At 40.8% G+C, this 22309-nt stretch overlaps 1 protein-coding gene across 3 annotated transcripts in view; it reads left to right on the top strand.

Moving 5' to 3' along the window:
* LOC126268335 (ras GTPase-activating-like protein IQGAP1) overlaps positions 1–22309 on the top strand; it is a 345429-nt gene that overhangs the window by 116871 nt on the left and 206249 nt on the right. For all 3 annotated transcript variants that reach the window (XM_049973901.1, XM_049973902.1, XM_049973903.1), the window contains one exon: positions 5584–5720. In XM_049973901.1, coding sequence (XP_049829858.1) covers positions 5584–5720 — 137 coding nt within the window. The remainder of the gene's footprint in view (positions 1–5583; positions 5721–22309) is intronic.

Raw genomic sequence — 22309 nt, 5'->3', positions numbered from 1 at the left:
TTCTTTTTGAGGACATTAATCTAGAGGAAGGTATTAGCGACCATAATGTCATTGTGTCTTCTATGTCAGTGGAAGTTGCAAAAAAATCAAAGAAACAATGTAGAGTTTTCTTGTTTGGAAAAGCAAATAAGTGTCATTAATGAATATCTTCATAGTAACCTCTAAGTATTCACCACAGGACACAAAGATGTTTAGCATCTTTGATCAGAATTTAAAGGTATTGTCCACCGTGTGCTAGAGAAATATGTGCCTAGCAAAAATATTGGGGAGGGAAAGCATCCACCTTGGTTCAACAAACATATCAGGAAGTTGTTGAGAAAGCAGAGAATTTTGCACAGTCGTTTTAAAAGTAGTCACTGCCCCGCTGACAAACAGAAATTATGCGAAATGAAAGCTGCTGTTAAAAGGTAAATGAGAGATTCTTTTAATGAATTTGAAAGCAATATTTTATCTGCAGATTCTAAAAACAACCCCAAAAAATTTTGGTTGTATGAAAAATCTGTGAACGCTACAAATAATTCAATACCTTCTCTTGCTGACAGTATGGGTAATGTAAAGGATGATGATAAACAGAAGGCCAAAATTATAAACCTATATTTCAAAACCTCATTTACAGTAGAGCACTGCAGCACCATTCCCCCTTTCAATTATCGAACAAACACAAGGATGGCTGACATAGTGTTTAGTGTATCTGGGGTTGTAAAACAGTTAAGATCCTTAGATGCCAGGCAGGCATCTGGCCCAGATGGTATCCCCAATAAGACTCTATGTTGACTATGCTACAAATATAGCACCTGTTTTATCCATCACCTATCAGAGATCGTTGGAACAGTGGAAAGCTCTACAGGACTGGAAGCAAGGGTAGAAAATCGGATACATATAAATATTGGCTAATTTCACTGACATCTATTTGTTGTAGGATCATGGAACATATTTTGTGTTCAAACATAATTACCTTTCTAGACTCTGAGAAGCTCATCTGCAGAAACTGCCACAGTTTTAGGAAACAGCGGTCATGCGAGACACAGCTGGCCCTCTTTGTGCATGATATACAACAGGCTCTAGATATTGGCTCCCAGGTTGATGCCATATTCCTCGACTTTTGAAAGGCATTTGACTCAGTTCTGCACTGTCACTTGCTCCAGAAAGTGCACGCTTATGATCTATCCGATGACACATACGGTTGGATAGAAAGTTTTCTAACGGACAGAGAGCAGTATGTCGTCCTGAAAGGGGAGACTTCAACAGAAACAAATGTTACATCGGGTGTGACCTAGGGCAGCGTAATAGGTCTGCTGCTTTTTACGATTTACATAAACGATCTGGTTGATGGTATTGACAGCGGCATTAGACTGGTCGCTGATGATCCTGTAGTCTACAGGAAAGTAGTATCACACGAAAGTTGTGAACAAATCATTGAGGATTTGCAGAAAATAAATGCAAGGTGTAATGACTATCAGTTATCTCTCAATATCGGTAAGTGTAACCTACTGCGTATCACAAAGTGAAAATCCCCTTTAATGTATGAGTACAAAATAAACGCCCAGTCTTTGAAAGCGGTAACATCCATCGCACATCTGGATGTGACTATTCGAAATGATCTCAAACGGAATGATCAGAATACACAAGTAATGCAGAATGCTGTTTATTGATAGAATCCTGAAGCGATGCAGTCCTTTTACAAAGGAAATTGCTTACAATACGTTAGTTCATCCAGCTTAGGGTACTGTTCATGTGTATGGGACCCTTACCAGTTGGATCTGATTCAAGAGATTGAGAAGGTCCAAAGAAGAGTGGCAAGATTCATGACTGGTACATTTAGCCATCACAAGAGTGTTACAAATCTCATAGAAAGTTTGAAGTGGGACACACTTGCAGGTAGACAATGCGCTAAACAGAAGGGGCTGCTCCCTAAATTCCAAAATCCAATCTTCACCGAGGATGTGAGCATATATTATTACTACCAACTTTCAAATTATACAATGATCACCATTCAAAGATAAGGGAAATTAGAGCTCATACTGAGGCATTCAGTCATTTTTCCCTCACTTGATCCGCGAGTGGAACAGACGGGGGAAATATGACTTTGGTGCAAATAGTGCCCTCCCCCACACACCGCTTGGTGGCTAGCGGAGTACATATGTAGATGTAGAATTATGTTGCTAGTTTGATCGACAAAGAGAATGTATACCTTGAGATATCTGGAATGAAATAACAACAACATAAAAGGATTGACAGCTTCTCAACACATTACAGGAAGTACTGCATTTCAGGCAGGCACATTGAAAGAAGACTGCTTGATACTGTTACCTATTCGACTGAGTCCTTCATCACACACACACACACACACACACACACACACACACACACACACAGTATCGGGAGGCTGTTAAGAGGGAAGGGGGAGAAGAGCAAAGGACAAGGCAGAGAAAGGGAAAGGCCTGTTCAGGTGCGTTCAGGTGCACAGATGGGACAGAAGCCATGTATAGGGCTTTAATGGGAGCAGGTAAGGGAGATAGACAGGTGGGGGACAGATCCATCTAAGTTCATGACCAAAGAGGTTAAGAGAATGAAAGATATGCTGCAGGAACAGTTTGAACCTGCACCATTCAGGAAAACTGGCATTGGAGGAAAGAATTGAGATGGCACAAGCTGTGAAGCAGTTGTTCAAGTCAAGCACATCATTTTGGGCAGCATATGCAGAAGCTGAGTAGTCACACTGTCTCTTGGCCAGAAGTTGGCTGTTGTCATTCCCATATAGATTGCAGCAGAGAATTGCAGGTAGGTTGGTAGAAAACATGGCTGCTTTCACAGGTGACACTGCCCTTGATGGGATAGGTGATGCCTGTGACAGGACGGAGTAGGTGGTAGTAGGAAGATGTATGAGACAGGTCTTGCATCTCGGGCTATTGCATGGATATGAACCATGGGGCAATGGGTTGGGAGCAGAGGTGAAATAAGAACAGACGAGGACATTGTGTAACTTGGGAGAGTGGTGGATTATCACTGTGGAAGGGCTGTGGAGAATAGTACAGAGGATATGTCTCATTTCAGAGCATGGTGAGAAATAGCAGAACTCTGATGGAGGATGTGATTGAGTTGCTTCAGCTGCACCACCCAGTTCCTGCCATGTTGCACAATGTGTTTGGCTTCAGTGACTGCTTTGCAGTCTGAGCCATACACATTCTTTCAACCAACATTAACTTTTCTGATTTGTGCATATTAGAGCTCTCTCTCTCTGCAGTGTTCTTTTTGTTCCACTAATCCCCTGGCCTCAGCCTTTGCTGGCACCCATTTCCACCTGCTTATTCCCTCCTCTGCTTCTACTCCATCCATATGCATGCTGTGTGTCTCACCAATGCACCTGTATAGTACTTTCCCCTTCTCCACTTTTCTCCTCCCCACTCTGCTTCACCTACCTCCACTCGTAACAGCACACCCACAACACGGCCTCCTGATATGGCACCTAACAGCCCACTAGCCTGTCTCCATCATGTCTGTGCACACTCCCACAGGAAGCACTAAAATCTTCCCCCACCCCTATCCTGGTGTTCCTTCACCTTCTTGCCCTATGCATCTCCTTTACCTCCCTGTCAACTGCTGCAAAGATTGCTGGTCAACCCAGATCAGCTTGCCTCAAATTCAAAGATGATACACTGAAAGCTGTATCTGTCTAACATTTCCACATGCTCAGGATAATCTTAATCATACTTTAGAAAACAAATAAGTTTAAATTTCCCCAAAGTAATTTTATTGTTTGCATAATAATTAGACAGATAATAGGAAATTTTATTCAGTGATATGTTCTCATCAAACAGTGGATGTTTCATTACATGTTTGGTGAATTACCAGGCGGAATTTTGAAATTATGACTGGTTCAGAAGCTTACTACCACATAGATGCTCAATAATTCTGTATACAGGCAGTAAATACAATACTATGGTCTCATAGTTGTGAAGGATTTGTCTCTGTAAAAATATTTATAGCCTCTGCACTTCCATGACTAAATAAATTTGTTGCCTTTGTAACCATTCATGAGTTTCCTTTTAGTAATAATCATGTAAAAGCTATTATAGATTAGAGAACAGAAAGAAATATATCTGCTACAAGATAGTAAATTTTCAACTAAATATTGTGCTTTGCCTTTTTATTTAATTCTAGTGCAGAAACAGCTGTGACTTCCATTGTTGCTCTGTGTCCATGTTAGCACTAATTCAGATGCTTACCTGCAACATTCACTCAAATTTCTTTCTTGAGTAGATAACTAATCTGTTGTTTTGGTCTCAGCATGTTTTCATTTCTCTGAAACTATTTTGACTGACTTTGCCTCAGCCAAAACTACATTATTTAAACGAAGAATTTGATCAGTGGATGATCACCTATAAATTTTGGCAGAAATTTAAAATTATACTGCTGAAATATGGACCTCCAACTATCATATCAGGTAAATTATCTGTGTACTAAAGTCTTGTTTAAAACAATGTTTTGAGTTTTGATGTGGCTGAGATATTTTGTCATAATTCCACCATCAAACATGTGACGCTTACGAAAACTGCTGATTGTAGTACCTGTTGAGGGTACATAGCTTGGTAACCTACATTCTTACAATTACATTATGACTTTTTATTCCACATGAAATTGTGTAGACAGCTTGGATACTTTTGGTACTAAGTGTCATCAGTAAACTAGTATGACAAATTATTTTTATTTAGTTTTGAACGTACTATAAACAATGAAGAAGCAATCATAATGCCCTACTGTGCAACAACCTGATGGGTTAAAATATTCAGTAATGCAGTAGAAATATAAGAATTATATGTTAAATCTTGCATAATTAATTGAAAGTGTTCATCAGTGAGAAATAATATACAGACAATCATTGTTCGAAAATAAAGACATTCCACTGTGTGATTCCTGTGACGAATGTCATGCAAATTCCATCCTTTTTTAGAAGCAGCTATTACACACTAAATATTTGTTTTAACCCTGTAAGTAACACTGATAAGTGTGTGTGCCACTGGAACTGACCTGTATTTACCCTGTAAATTTTTTTCCTCTCCTGATTAGTATGAGTATTTACCACCCTATACTTCATGGTGAACTTAGCAATAAATAATACATTGAGCAGTTTCGTTCATTGCTGTTCCCAGAGAGTTCATGCTAAATTATGTTTCAATGAGTTGTGGTGCACCATCAAGCATGAAATGGGGTGGAGGTGTGGTTATCTATTTTCATGCCATCTTCTTTTGTTTCACTGTTGCTATTATTATTCTTGAGACACCATGACATATCAAAATTTCCCATCAGAATGGGATTCAAACTGTCATGAATGTTGAAGACATCTGATCCTGTGCCAGAAGCATAATATTTCAATCTCTTAAGAAGCTTATTTTCACAGCATTGAGTCTTCAATACCAATAGAACAAGCAGTTGTAGATGACTGAGTCATTTTAGAAATAAAGATTTTCTATCTCACAATTGTTGTTAATCTCAGAATTTTTGAATGTTTAATATTTTCTCTAACTGTAGTTCTCTGTTTACAAATGTCTGAACAAATCATTAATAAAAAATTAACCATTTCAGTGATTATGTGCCTTCACAATCTGAACCAAGCACTGGAGAATGAAAATGATGAAGCACTCATAAGAATTTTGCAGGATCCAGTTCTAAAATTTGACGTCACTCCAGACCATGCAGTTGTTTATGTCCATTTTCTTAAGGTGAGATGAACTATATCAATACGAGTTTAGAAAGAACACATCTCATGATTCAACTGATGAATGCATATGGAATAAGTTTCATTTTGGTACATGATGTCATATGGATTCTCAGTGATTTATTGTTCAATACATACTCAAATTACATTGCATATGGTTCTCTGACACGAACTGAACATTTTCTGTCCCTGTTTGATACAGATCATGTTAGCATGTTCAAGTGGCTTCACAGTAGGCTTTGGCTTGATTTGATGCCAAATGTGTTGCAATGTGTTAAATAGATTATCTGAATGTAGCTTGATGATGCCTAAAATACAAAACTGGCCAATGACACAAGTCTGAAAAGCATACAGCTCAGAATAGATGATGTTTTCATTTAAGCACTGTCTTGAGGCTGTGGACCTGTGTGTATTTGGGGAGGCTGAAGGATCTGAATATGTTTTTCAAAACTTGCTAACCTTTTATTTTTTTCTTGTTATTCTTCCTTTCTTTTTCCATTTTTAAAGAGAGGAGGTCCCAGAGGACCATTTGAGCCATAACTTAGAGATAAGTCACTGTATAATTGACAAAATACTGATAAAAATAGGCGAAGAAAGCTAATTTATTAACAGGCACACGAAGTATTAACATTAGTGCACACAAAGAAATAATACATTACAGTGAAAGAATGTTAACTTATGTTAAGATATCCTGTGCAGAATAAAAGAAGCATACCACAGTGAAGATTCACAACATTGACCTGTTTTTTTTATGCACTAACTTACGGAATGAGCATCAAGTAGGACAAACTGTACCATCATCATCATCATCATCATCTACATCTACAACTATACTCTGCAAGCTACTGTACAGTATGTGGCAGAAGGTCATTTGTACCAATATTAGCAATTTTCTGTCCTGCTCCATACACACATGAATTGATAGTAGTAGTCTGTTTTTATGCCATGATAATCCTAATCTCTCTCTGTTTTCCTTTGGATAACCATTGTCGTTGTAGTATCATCATGGTCACTAATTCTGTCTCTTTGGTAATATCCTCACAAACATTGGTTCTGTCTGTAGCCAGCATGTGTAATGCCCTTAGCATGTAGGCACTTGGGTTATTTATTCAATGCAGTTCTTTGATAGTGGCTTGTTTGTTGCTTTTCTTTACTGTTTATTCTTACCAGCCACAACATTCTGTAACTTTGCAGGTTGATATGACAATTTAACATCAACCTTTACCACCCCCCTTACGCTCAGGATATTAATATAGTATCATGTTTAGGCTATCTTTCGATGACAGTCCAATTGATATGCCTCAATTTGATGGCCAGCTGAAACATCTGACTATCAGTCTAAGTCTACTGATGCCACTTACTTGTGTTCAAATGAGCTCTCACTGTTTCATCTTGGGCCTTGCTAGGTTTGGTGTTTCTCGTTGTTGCCAAAAAGACTCCAACCCCTGGGGCCTCTGATCTGTCTTTTTCATACATGTTCCACAGGTAAAAAAAAAGGCCCCTCTTTCTACTTCGGGCTTTAAACAACTTTCAGTTCCCAGTATAAAAAGGGGTTGATAGCTTTCTAAAAGAGATATGATTTATGGAACTTCAATGTGCACATTGTTAACATTTAATATTTTAATGAATTGAAAACATTTCATTGAGGCTGTAGAACCATGCATAAAGAAAAGAAAATTTTGACATTTTCTATCTGTGATTTTGCTATCCAATCGGTTTTAAAAGTTGAGTTCTTCACTGAGATCTCGGAGCTTTGACTAATCTTAAGAGTCACACCCGTGTGCATTCAACATGTTCTCTGCTAACTGAGTGGTCATCTCTAGTACATGATGCACACCAAACCTATCCAGGGCGACTTGACAAGTCTTCATCCTGTAGCATAGTTTGAATAATCTATAACTGAGCACTGCACATAATTGACAAAATCTCTGATTTAAATCCTTCATTTGGTCCCAAATGAGGCAACTTGCGTTAATTTTCAGGATAACGCTGCAAATCAACAGCTATGTTAACACCACAAGTGAGAGGCCAGCTGTCCTCACCACTTCTGCCAGTCTTTAGGAAGAGCTGAGAGAACCTATACAACAGAGGTCAATGCCAACATGAGCAACAACTTGCAGTTTTCTGTAACACATGCTGTGACTGCTCTTAGTGATGCCTCTTTTCACATTGCGTGGGTGTCTCCTCCTAGGATACAGACTTACTACACATTTGATTTATTCCCCTCCAATGATACTACAACCCAGAAGAAGCTATCATACTATTAACATTCAAGCAGCCTACAACAAACAACCAAGAAATGCTCCTATTCGGCCGTCAGGATGTCTTAAAAAGAAACTACTGTTTGGCAAGGAGAGGGCAGGTAAGGGCTGTATCAGTCATGGATAATACAAATTGATGAATTCGCAAATTCACAACTGATGTATCTTGTTAATAATAATGATTTTATCTGTGAGCTGTTACAAGTGAATGAAAACGGAACATTTGGATATCACAATGCAGCTAGCTCATTGTACTGTAAAAGACCCCGCCCCCCGCCCTGCAACAGCAAAAATGTGCATAGAAACAGAGTATTAGAGTAGTGTTTTAAATCATGACAAGGGTATGTGCATCACAGCAACTTCATATAACAGACTGTGAGAGTCTACTCTTTATTGTTTCGCTTCACAAGCCATGAACCTTGCTAAAAAGTTTTTGTTGACTTAATAATTTTCATCATTGACTTTTCTCCTGTTCTGGAAGAAAAGCACAACATTAAATGATGAGTTTATCTGTCTGTCAGATTCTGTGGGCCACGTGATCCACAGCCACTTAGTAATGAAACGAGTGAGCACTTAGTTTACAGAATGCTGATTAGAAAATTTATAAACAAAACAATTAAAAAAAAAAACAAAGAAAATAGAAAGAGACTATATGAATAAATAACATAAAAGAGAGAATTTCTCAACTCTTGTACAGAACAGAAGGAGTATGCTACAAGAAACCTTCAACTTCGAACTGAATATTTGGTATTTAACTCGATTTTTTTCAGTTATGCTTGGAAGCCTGTTGAAAATGAAATCTGCTGAGTAGTACACACCTTTATGTAAAATGCTTAAGGAAGTGTTATCGAAATGCATATTGTTTTTTTCATCTAGTGCTCACTGAATGAATGTTGCACTTGCTTCTGATTGAGTTAATATTTCAATGTTATCAACTATAAATCCCATGATGGAACATATGTATGGGAATTGCATACTTAGGACTGATGACCTCAGATGTTAAGTCCCATAGAGTTCAGAGCCAATTGCATACAAATCTGAGATATCTCAAAAACAGTCTACACGAAGTTCACAAACTCACTGACCAGTCAGACATTAATTTCAATAAACCAACAGTTTCACTACATTTGTAAAACCCCTTACATTTAATGCACATCATAATGCTTCCTGCCTCTCCCCCATGAACCATGGACCTTGCCGTTGGTGGGGAGGCTTGTGTGCCTCAGCGATGCAGATAGCCATACCATAGGTGCAACCACAACGGAGGAGTATCTGTTGAGAGGCCAGACAAACGTGTGGTTCCTGAAGAGGGGCAGCAGCCTTTTCAGTAGTTGCAGGGGCAACAGTCTGGATGATTGACTGATCTGGCCTTGTAACACTAACCAAAACGGCCTTGCTGTGCTGGTACTGTGAACGGCTGAAAGCAAGGGGAAACTATGGCCGTAATTTTCTCCCGAGGGCATGCAGCTTTACTGTATGGTTAAATGATGATGGCGTCTTCTTGGGTAAAATATTCCGGAGGTAAAATCGTCCCCCATTCGGATCTCCGGGCGGGGACTGCTCAAGAGGATGTCGTTATCACGAGAGAGAGAACTGGAGTTCCAAAGATTGGAGCGTGGAATGTCAGATCCCTTAATCAGGCAGGTAGGTTAGAAAATTTAAAAAGGGAAATGGGTAGGTTAAAGTAGGATATAGTGGGAATTAGTGAAGTTCGGTGGAAGGAGGAACAAGATTTCTGGTCAGTTGACTACAGGGTTATAAACACAAAATCAAATAGTGGTACTGCAGGAGTAGGTTTAACAATGAATAGGAAAATAGGAATGCGGGTAAGCTACTACAAACGGTATAGTGAACGCATTATTGTGGCCAAGATAGATACGAAGCCCACGCCTACTACAGTAGTACAAGTTTATATGCCAACTAGCTCTGCAGATGACGAAGAAATTGAAGAAATGTATGATGAAATAAAAGAAACAATTCAGATAGTGAAGGGTGGCGAAAATTTAATAGTCATGGGTGACTGGAATTCGTCATTAGGAAAAGGGAGAGAAGGAAATGTAGTAGGTGAATATGGATTGGGGGGAAGAAATGAAAGAGGAAGCCACCTGGTAGAATTTTGCACAGAGCACAACTTAATCATAGCTAACATTTGGTTCAAAAATCATGAAAGAAGGTTGTATACATGGAAGAAGTCATGAGATACTTACAGGTTTCAGATAGATTATATAATGGTAAGACAGAGATTTAGGAACCAGGTTTTAATTTGTAAGACATTTCCAGGGGCAGGTGTGGATTCTGACCACAATCTATTGGTTATGACCTGTAGATTAAAACTGAAGAATCTACAAAAAAGGTGGGAATTTAAGGAGATGGGACCAGGAGAAACTGAAAGAACCAGAGGTTGTACAGTGTTTCAGGGAGAGCATAAGGGAACAATTGACAGGAATGGGGGAAAGAAATACAGAAGAAGAAGAAGAAGAAGAAGAAGAAGAATGGGTAGCTTTGAGGGATGAAGTAGTGAAGGCAGCAGAGGATCAAGTAGGTAAAAAGGCTAGGGCTAGTAGAAATCCTTGGATGACAGAAGAAATACTGAATTTCATTGCTGAAAGGAGAAAATACAAAAATGAAGCAGGCAAAAAGGAATACAAACATTTCAAAAATGAGATTGACAGGAAGTGCAAAATGGCTAAGCAGGGATGGCTAGAGGACAAATGTAAGGATGTAGAGGCTTATCTCATGAGGGGTAAGATAGATACTGCCTACAGGAAAATTAAAGAGACCTTCAGAGAAAAGAGAACCACTTGTATGAATATCAAAAGCTCAGATGGAAACACAGTTCTAAGCAAAGAAGAGAATGCAGAAATGTGGAAGGAGTATATAGAGGGCCTATACAAGGGCGATGTACAATGGAAAATATTATGGAAATGGAAGAGGATGTAGATGAAGATGAAATTGGAGATATGATACTGCGTGAAGAGTTTGACAGAGCACTGAAAGACCTGAGTCGAAACAAGGCCCTGGGAGAAGACAACATTCCATTAGAATTACTGACAGCCTTGGGAGAGCCAGTCCTGACAAAACTTTACCATCTGGTGAGCAAGATGTATGAAACAGGGGAAAAACCCTCAAAATTTAAGAAGAATATAATAATTCCAATCCCAAAGAAAGAAGGTGTTGACAAATGTGAAAATTACCGAATTATCAATTTAATAAGCCACGGCTGCAAAATACTAACGCGGATTCTTTACAGACGAATGGAAAAACTAGTAGAAGCCAACCTCGGGGAAGATCAGTTTGGATTCCGTAGAAATGTCTGGACACGTGAGGCAATACTGACCCTACGACTTATCTTAGAAGCTAGATTAAGGAAAGGCAAACCTACGCTTCTAGCATTTGTGGGCTTAGAGAAAGGTTTTGACAATGTTGACTGGAGTACTCTTTCAAATTCTGAAGGTGGCAGGGGTAAAATACAGGGAGAGAAAGGCTATTTACAATTTGTAAAGAAATCAGATAGCAGTTATAAGAGTGGAGGGACATGAAAGGGAAGCAGTGGTTGGGAAGGGAGTGAGACAGGATTGTAGCCTCTCCCCAATGCTATTCAGTCTGTATATTGAGCAAGCAGTAAAGGAAACAAAAGAAAAATTCAGAGTAGGTATTAAAATCCATGGAGAAGAAATAAAAACTTTGAGGTTTGCTGATGACATTGTAATTCGGTCAGAGACAGCAAAGGACTTGGAAAAGCAGTTGAATAGAAGGGATAGTGTCTTGAAAGGAGGGTATAAGATGAACATCAACAAAAGCAAAACGAGGATAATGTAATGTAGCCGAATTAATTCGGGTGATGCTGAGGGAATTAGATTAGGAAATAAGACACTTAAAGTAATAAATGAATTTTGCTGTTTGGGGAGCAAAGTAACTGATGATGGTCGTAGTAGAGAGGATATAAAATGTAGACTGGCAATGGCAAGGAAAGCGTTTCTGAAGAAGAGAAATTTGTTAACATCGAGTATAGATTTAAGTGTCAGGAAGTCATTTCTGAAAGTATTTGTATGGAGTGAAGCCATGTATGGAAGTGAAACGTGGACGATAAATAGTTTAGACAAGAAGAGAATAGAAGCTTTTGAAATGTGGTGCTACAGAAGAATGCTGAATATTAAATGAGTAGATCACATAACTAATGAGGAGGTGTTGAATAGGATAGGGGAGAAGACATTTGTGGCACAACTTGACAAGAAGAAGGGATCGGTTGGAAGGACATGGTCTGAGGCATCAAGGGATCACAAATTTAGCATTGGAGGGCAGCGTGGAGTGTAAAAATCATAGAGGGAGACCAAGAGATGAATACACCAAGCAGATTCAGAAGGATGTAGGTACTGGGAGATGAAGAAGCTTGCACAGGATAGAGTAGCATGGAGAGCTGCATCAAACGGGTCTCAGGACTGACGACCATAACAACAACAATGCTTTGAGAGCTTATCTTTCATAGCAAAAGAATAATTGTTCTAATTAACTACTTTTGTAAGTGATACAGTCAACAAAAAGAGAAGTACGGTAATGATGATCAGTTATTAAACTCCATAAATCTTAAAATTTGACAAAGATATATGTCTGTATTTACATCCATTAAAAGGTGAACTGAAAATATGAATCATTGTACAGTGTGTGTTTCCATGCAAGCAATTACATTTATGTATGAAATGAAGCAGCATAAGACCGCTGTAGACTTCGTAGCCTTCCACAAGGAATAGAATCTTTTTAGAATTGTGGGCATTCTGTCAGATTAAATTTTTTCATTCTCTGTTCAGATTTAGTTCTGTTCAAACTAGCAGCAGCTGTTCAAGGTGAAATAAAAAATATTAAAACGTGTGTGTTGAAAATATGGACTATTCCCAAAATAATTGACGCAGGGACTTTTCACATGTCACCTAGCATTTACTTGTAATGCAAGAACAGACATTTTTATTTAATCATCACAAAAAAATGAAATAATTATAAAAGATTTACTACATTAAGTAGAGCAAAGAGACGCGATGTTAAGAAGTGCACAAATGTTTAAAAAAAAAAAACATTGTTCATGAAAGTCATATTTGCTTCATTTTGCTACACTTTACAGTAATGTAACATAAGTTTGCACTTACAGTGACGACAGTATGGTCTAAGTTACTAACAGAAACAATAATAAAAGCTCCATTTTTCACAGACTTGTTGCTTTGTTTATTGCCCAGGTTTCTACGGGACATTTCAGAACACACATGGGTCTGAGTTCTGTCAGTATATCAAAGTATATATACTCCCTGACTAAAAAAAGTGAACCACCTAGAAGAAAGGGATGAAATTAAATGGAACTTCATAGGTTCCAGTGGTTACAAAAGCAAATCAAATTTACAAGGAAATTGGCAGTATGAGCCCACTGATCAGCGTGACATTGAATCCCTCTGGCCTGGATGCATTCACTTATGTGGTTAGGATGAGTGTCATAAAGCCACTGTATCTTCTCATGAGGCAAGCTGGCTCACAGCTGTTGTAACTGGTCCTTGACACCTCAGATACTAGCAATAGAACGGAGTTGATGTCCAAGCTGATTTGATACACATTCTATTGGGAACAGCTGTGGGAATCTTGTTGTCTACAGGAGTACCTCATCATCACAGAGATAGTTTGTAGAGACACATGCCATGTGTCTACAAAAACTGTCCTGTTGAAAAATGGCACAGTGATACTGTTGGATGAGAGATAATACATGAGGACACAGAATGTCTCTGGCATATCATTGTGCCATCTGAGTTCCCTCTATTACTAATACCCATGACATGAAATGAAACTCGATGACTCCAGCCACAATGCTAGCAGTAACACAATGAAGTGTGGGACATCTCCCCAGAACACTCCCATACTTGCTGGCGATAGATGGCCAGGGCGCTGCAGAACTGAGATTCATTGCTAAACACAATGCAAAGCTATTCAATAGCAGTCCTTGCATCCCTCCAAACATGGGCATTTGTGTTGTGCTGTTAATGGCAGCCTACATGTAGAACAGTAATTCTGTAGTCCAGCTGCTGTTAGTCTCCAGCCAGTGGTGTGGGAAGACATAGAATGTTGCAGGGAATCCATTTTGTATTCTTGTATGGCAGGTGCAGGTGTAAAAAAGTTGGTGTGTTTCATTCGCAATACAATGATCTTCACTTGGAGTGATCAGACATAAGTAACTGGAACCTTGATGACAAGCGTGCCTGCCATTGTGTTCCCATGCTGTCCAGCATCGGGCCACTGTCACATCCAAGTGCCCCACAAATTTGGTTGTTGCACGATTCAGACAGCCTGCAGAATGGAGACCCACAATAAGGCCCCTTTAAAACTCTGTCAGGTGCTGATAACACTGTCCCACATGAGTGTGTACCATGTCTTTGTTATTCCTAGTGATCACTCGTATCTGATGCTCTTTGCGCCCTTCATGTACCCTACCGAACCTGATAACAAAACTAAACACAGTTAGCCACTCTAGTGACATTTGTATCACAGAAAACTCCAGCTGTAATCCTTTACGTACCACAAACTGGGCTAATACTGATCATTTTTTGGTGGTTTTTAACTGATATTTCCCATGCTGTTAAAATCATTTTTACATAATTTTATATTTAAAATGTATGATGCTTTCCTCTCAATGTGATAATAATAGAAAATCGAAACAAGCAAATATATCATGAGTATTGGAAGGAAATCACTGATCAGCATTACCCCGTGGCGTGGAGAATTCTGATAAGGTTTATTTTGCTTGATTGTAGATGTTACACTTTCACACAGGTTACAATGATCAAAATTTTACACTTTTAACAAAGTGTAAACATTACTGTAGTTACAAAATAAAAAATAGCCCTACACATATAATATATGAACAAGAATAATAAAAAATTTTAACACACAACTCGACACTCAGATTCAAACACTTGCTTCATTACAGTCAGTCCTACTCCGCAGTGCTAACGTCAACATGGGAGAATTTACACTCGCATCATTTGCAAGATATCAGCTCCATCTCTGACAATTTGTTCTTTTCCCATGTCGATTGGGTCTGCAACATCTGAGAATACAAAAAGGTTGTGGCTTCAGCGTTTCTTTTTTGCATTAAATTGATTTTATGAAGTCCCGCACTTGTCTTCCTTTTTACATGGCCAAACGAAATGTTGAATTCTTTTTGTTCCTGGTTATGTGATAAGAACTACAGCACCACTCGACAACTGCAGTTCCTTTCCTGTTTTGACTGAAGTTGAAGTGGTATCTTTGAGGGAGAAGCAACATGGTTTGAGCACTTCGAAGCCCGAGTTCCTTGTTTCCAGCATATTTTCACCTTCTTGTGACTCTGCACTTTCCCTGCTATCCTTCATATCACTGGTGATGAAATACTTAACCACAATGCCTTTCCTAGGAGATACAGTCAGCCACTTTGCACAATAGAATATGTGCTTGTATTTGGGTCAGCAACTTGGGCTTTCTGGAGATGTTCTTCAGAGGATGCAGTATAAGGAGGTTTATCACTGCTCACGTTATTCTCATTTTTGAAATCTGGTGCACCTCTTCTTCAAAATGGAAAGGTGTAATACCAGATTTTTTTAAAACCCTGATATTATCTTGGCTGCAGAATTCATAACTATTTTCATCAAAGTTTCTTTCAACAGTTTAGGAAATACTGACTTCTGCATCACTTCTCTGGTGGATTTCTTCCACTCATCTAACATGTATTGCCAAGCCGTCTTTAAGGGGCAAAAGAATGCATTGTCAAGAGGCTGGCAAGGGTGGGCCACATTTGGAGGCAGGAGGACAAAGTAATGAAGTATTCCTTGCAAACCTTGATGACACTTATTGACAGGTGACTGAATAAGTTATCCCCAATCATAAACTTGGGTCCTCGTAATTTCATGACAATAGGGCAACAAAATTTTCATGAACCATGATTTAAACATGTTTCTATCAAACCACTCACCCATATATTCCTGTTTTAACCAGTCCCACTGACACCTCCCCCAGTCCCAAGTATCATACAGATGCTTACTTTTGTAAACAGTAAATGGGGGCAACAATGTTCCATCTGCAGCTACTGCCATCATAACACTGATAATAGTTTTAGATGCATCTAAAATTCTCTTGGGATTCATCAGTCCTCCTTTGACAAGCACCTTCACCTGTCCTGGATTGTCAGAAAAAAATTATTTCATTGAAGTTAATTATATTATAGTCACAAACTTCATTCAACATTTCGCTAAGATAATCATAATATTCCGTTGTGTTCTCCTTCAAAACAGCTGCTCTTACTCCTTTCACGTTGTCTCTGATTTTCACTGTCTGTTTGCTGTTTCTTCTCAGAAGTGCATGAACCCAATCTTAATTCGGCTGGTGATCTTCAAATCTCTTTTCCATTTTCCCTACACCCTGTACGATGTTGCATACATATGTGTTTCTCAGTAGAAAATGCCACTTGGCACAAATCAATAAATGGTCAACAAGGATTTTGTCCTCTTTTCTGTGTAAAGCTGTTGGTGCACCCACCTTGGTTTTATACTTACTCCTTAACTTACCATTAAGGGTTGTGTGTGGTACAGCAAATTCTTCTGATGCTCTCCTGATGCTCGTTTTCCCCTAACGCATGGCCTTTATCACATTTTCCTGGAAAATGGAGTTGTATTTGCACCTTACACCAGATCCAAACTTCTTGATGTATGTCCTCAGATTGGCCTCAACAACCAGAAACTGTGATCATGTGTGTGAATTGTGTGTGTGTGTGTGTGTGTGTGTGTGTGTGTGTGTGTGTGTGTATACGGTCTTTTCATTGTGCCTATCTATGACTCAGCATCTGTGCTATATGGTGAGTAGCAACTATTACTTTCATAATATTGTCATATTTTAAGGGAAGGTGTGCAGTACAGTCAAAGCAGCTACTTCAGTGTCAGAGTAAATGGGACATGCAAGGAACAGTTCTTTTGGATTAGAAAAATCTGGCTGTGTGCTTCAGAAGCAGTTACAAGTAGAACACATGGAGTAAAGAATGGATCCGTTTTTTCGGTTATAGTGAGGTCAAGGGGAAAAAAAAATTAAATATAATATTTGTCAACTACAGAAAAGCTTAGGGTAAGGACATAGAATTACTCTTGCTTATTAGCAGATGATTGAAACTGGAAACAAATAGAAGCAAAATCTTAATATATAGATGAAATACGTATTGATGATGGAAGCGAATTTAATGCCGTGAAATACTCAGTAATTTATAATGAGGTATTGTCTCTTTTTAGAGGAGTGGAAGCTTCAGAAAAACTTAGGAAAGTGCTTAACACACCATTCTCCTTTGTATCACGATGATAGAGGGAGATTGCAGTGTTCCACTTATAGAGTGGATGGTATTGAACAGGAGATAACGGAAAGATCCTTATAACATTGTAATTAGCATATTTCCAAAAATTATTCTAGTAGTTGGTTGGATAGCCCACTGATAGTAGAAACATGTTAGATCTGCTTGCAATGTAAGTGCCTGAACTTTCCAGTTCATTGAATCTACTAGAGACATGAACTAGCTGTCACAAGGCTGATGTAGCAATGATTAATGTTGAGTTAAATATTAAGAAAGATATTTCTGCTTAACAAGTACAACAATAAATAGATTAGATATTACTGAAGTATTTGGCTATGGGCAAGAGTATGTGTATAATCTGTGACACAAATTCAGAAATATTGTTAGGCTGTATCAAGGTGTCTGAGGTAATTCTGTGTCATGCAAGACATTGATAGAAATAAAGGATCCACCTTTGCTCAGTATCAGCATTACATTGTTACTAAGAAATCAGCAAGGACGACATGGAATATTTAAATTAAACCAAATTCTTCCTGATAAAAATTTGGAACAAGTAAAAACAAGTTTATTGAAAGCAAGGCACATTTAGTAAATTGAAAATAAAAGTATTACTACAACAACATTTTCTCTGTGGCTCAACCATATCAGTTAGTGAAATTAGCTTGAACTATTGTCATATCAAATGAAACAGTTGTCCTTGAATCCTTCAATGTTACGGTCATAATTGATTCCTCAAAACTGGCAGCAACACCATTTATTAAATCAGTACCAGACCACAACCATGATTCACAAGTCTCACTTATAAGCTGCAATATACTAGGATTAACTAGCAGGCCATCAACCTATCATCAGTCATCACCTAAGATAACAAGCACAGTTTGTCTCACAAATCAATTACCTTTTCTCTACAGTAATTACAATAAATGACTAATTAATTTTATTAGTCACCTTGGTGGGCAACTGTCATGTACTTTAGCAAGTCGACTGTGAGAACTAATTCAATAGTATCGCAAGATGCGATATCAAATTGTTTTTTTTTTTTTTAACTATAATTGTATAGTGCCAGTTTCAGTACAGCATTTCATTTAGTATTTAATTGTAGTACATAATTAGCAATCATTAAACTTACTTGCATTGAATTCTGTCTTGTTCTTTTATTGCACACCAAGCAGAAAGCTACATGTAATACTGACCACATGGAAATATGCTATACTTCTTGCCATCACAGTTGAATCTCCCCCCTGCGGGTTCGGGGGTTAGAATAGGTCCACGGTATTCCTGCCTGTCGTAAGAGTCGACTAAAAGGGGTCCCTCTCCCTCAAGGGGGTAGTTAGCGCCTGCGTCCGGAGACGGACGGTTTCACGACCTATATTTGCGTTCATTTTGGTTTTTCACTTCTTCTGGTTTCTTCCTTCCTTTGGTTGGTTCCTTTCTTTGTTCTTCTCCATCTCACTGTCTTACTTACTCTTCTCCTTGCCTTCTTCTCCTTGCCTTCTTCTCCTTGCCTTCTTCTCCTTGCCTTCTTCTCCTTGCCTTCTTCTCCTTGCCTTCTTCTCCTTGCCTTCTTCTCCTTGCCTTCTTCTCCTTGCCTTCTTCTCCTTGCCTTCTTCTCCTTGCCTTCTTCTCCTTCTCTGGTCTCCGCTTCGGCGTTTGAGACAGTCTGTCCTTTCTTTCCCTCTCTCCTTTCTTTTTCCTCTTCTTCCTTCCTCTCTGTGCGTGCCTGAAGGCCGACCCATGCGTTCGCACGTGTAGCCGGGGTAACGCGTAATTCCCCATCCTGGGTAGACAAGTAAGGCACGCACGTACCCCCTGGTAAAGGCCAGGCCCAGGGAGGGGTGATTGCCTGAGCTGACACCTTCCGACCATGCCGATTGGTCCCTCCGTCCGTTTCTCGGGAGGTGTGACCTGAGGTGTGAACAATCACCTAAGGCGGGAGTGCCCTCTGAGAGGGTCCCCACAAGGAAGGAGTGCGCCATCGGAGACGCTGGCAATCATGGGGGATTCCTCCGCAATGGATTTCTCTTCTTCTTCTCTCTCGACTTCTGCCCACAAACGGAAACTTGACCAGCCACCAGTGACAAAAGTACTACTGCCTGCCCCACAGTTCCTCGTAGTTTCTCGATCTGAGGACGGAAAGGATTTTTCCTCTGTCAACCCTTTGGTTATCCAGAAGGGCGTAGATGCCATAGCTGAATCTGTCAAGTCTTGTACCAGGTTGCGTAATGGTACCTTGTTACTAGAAACTGAGAGCACCTTTCAGGCACAAAAACTGCTTCGCGCCACACTCCTGTACACGTTCCCTGTCCGGGTGGAGGCTCACCGCACTTTGAATTCGTCTCGTGGTGTGGTATATACTAGATCACTCGACAGATTGACTGACGAGGAGATTCAGTCTTTCCTCTCTGAGCAGGGCATGACGGCTGTCCATAGGGTCATGAAAAAGGTCAACAATGACGTTGTACCGACCTGGACACTTTTCTTGACCTTTGATAGTGTTCAGCTGCTGTCGCGCATCAAAGCGGGCTATGAGGTGATTTCTGTTCGCCCCTATATCCCGACACCTACGCGCTGCTACCAGTATCAGTGTTTTAATCACACTCGCCAGTCTTGTTCCAATGCGGCTACATGTGTGACTTGGGGCAGGGATGCCCATGAGGGTGACTGTCCATCTCCGTCTCCTCGTTGTGTGAACTGTCACGGTGACCATGCAGAGTCCTCCCGCGACTGTCCCATCTACAAGGAAGAACACTGTATCCAAGAAATTTGGGTCAAAGAGAAAGTCTCCACCTCGGCTGCTCTCGAGCCATTTGCTAGTAGGAAGCCCATGTTGCTCCCAGCGGGGAAGTACAGTACTATCCTTGCCTCTCCTCGGACTACCAGGGAGGTGGCGATGCAGACATGCGATCTGACATTCAGCACTAAAGTGTCCATTCGGCCAGTGCTAAGATCGCCCGGTCGACGTCTCCTCTTCCTCCCGTTGCCCCTCCGACACAAGCACCTATATCAGCTTCTGCCAGAATGAAGACACAGAAGTCAGATGCACGGGCCTTCAAGAAGGAACCGTCACGTGCAGACGTTCTACGTACCTCGAACCCTCAGCCATCGACCAATCCTTCCACAAAACGACCTTCCAAGAAGGCTCATAGGAAGCACAGTTCTCCTTCCCTGCCACGGCACATTTCTCCTCCTGCGCCACCCAGCGGTTGCCGCCCCAGGCCGTCATCCGTTTCGCCTGGCCGCACCGCTGGTAGCCGAACATCTGGCCGTTCACCAGCGGAGGAAGCTCCTCCTCCCGGCCATCTTCACAAGATGGCTGATGAACCTATAGAACAAATGGACGATGACTGTTCGCCTTCTGCTAGCGGCGGCAGTGCTCGCTCGAAGCCGGGCCCTCAGCGGCCTTCGAGACGACCCCTTCTTGCATCTTCTTCTCATGATGGCACTTATTCACTGGAATATTCGCAGCATTCGCTCCAACCGAGAGGACTTGAAATTGCTGCTCTGCTTGCACCGTCCGCTCGTCGTAGCCCTCCAGAAAACGAAGCTACGCCCATGTGATCAAATTGTCTTGGCACACTACACCTCTGTGCGTTTTGACTTACCCCCTGTGGCAGGTATTCCGGCTGATGGAGGGGTTATGTTGCTGGTCCGGGATGATATCTACTATGATCCCATCACATTGCACACCGGCCTGCATTACTCTCTCCACTTTTACATTTTCCATCTGTACCATTTACACTCCATCGTCGTCTGCCGTTTCCAGGGCAGACATGTTGCAAATTATTGCTCAGCTCCGTGCACCATTTTTGTTAACTGGAGACTTCAATGCTCACCATCCTCTTTGGGGCTCTCCAGCATCCTGTCCGAGGGGCTCCCTGTTAGCAGACGTTTTCAACCAGCTCAATCTTGTCTGCCTCAATACTGGCGCCCCTACTTTCCTTTCAGACACCTCTCACACCTATTCCCATTTAGACCTCTCTGTATGTACTACCCAACTTGCACGCCGGTTTGAGTGGTATGCGCTTTCTGATACATATTCGAGCGACCACTTCCCGTGTGTTATCCATCTCCTGCATCATACCCCCTCTCCGTGCTCAACTAGTTGGAACATCTCCAAAACAGACTGGGGGCTCTTCTTTTCCAGGGCGACCTTTCAGGATCAAACCTTCACAAGCTGCGATAGTCAGGCCGCACACCTCACGCAAGTCATTCTCACTGCTGCTGAATATTCCATCCCTCACACTACTTCTTCTCCACGCCGCGTACCGGTCCTCTGGTGGACCACAGCATGTAGAGACGCCTTACGTGCTCGTCGACGTGCTTTACGCACCTTTAAACGCCACCCTACAGAGGCGAATTGTATCAATTATAAACGATTACATGCGCAGTGTCGTCGTATTTTTAAAGAAAACAAGAAAGCCAGCTGGGATGCTTTCACAAGCACCTTCAACATTTTTACTCCTTCTTCTGTTGTCTGGGGTAGCCTGCGCCGGCTATCTGGCACTAAGGTCCACTCACCAGTTTCTGGCTTGACGGTCGCGAATGACGTCCTTGTGGCCCCTGAGGATGTCTCCAATGCCTTCGGCCGCTTTTTCGCAGAGGTTTCGAGCTCCACTCATTACACCCCCCCCCCCCCCCCTCCTGCCTTCCTCCCCCGAAAACAGGCAGAGACGGCTCGGCCACCTAATTTCCACCATCTGGATTGAGGGACATGTTCCCGCATGCTGGCGCGAATCTATTGTTGTACCGATTCCTAAGCCGGGGAAGGACAAGCACTTGCCTTCCAGTTATCGACCCATCTCGTAGCTGTGTCTGTAAGGTGATGGAGCGAATGGTTAACTCTCGTTTGGTTTGGCTGCTCGAATCTCGACGCCTACTTACCAATGTACAATGAGGATTTCGTAGGCGCCGCTCTGCTGTTGACCATCTGGTTACCTTGTCGACCTTCATTATGAATAAGTTCTTGCGGAAGCGCCTGACCGCGGCTGTGTTCTT

This window comes from Schistocerca gregaria, chromosome 1 (assembly GCF_023897955.1).
Source record: "Schistocerca gregaria isolate iqSchGreg1 chromosome 1, iqSchGreg1.2, whole genome shotgun sequence".
Lineage (NCBI taxonomy): Eukaryota > Metazoa > Arthropoda > Insecta > Orthoptera > Acrididae > Schistocerca > Schistocerca gregaria.
The sequence above is the reverse complement of the archived record's forward strand: the minus strand, read 5'-3'. Positions and strand labels throughout refer to the sequence as shown.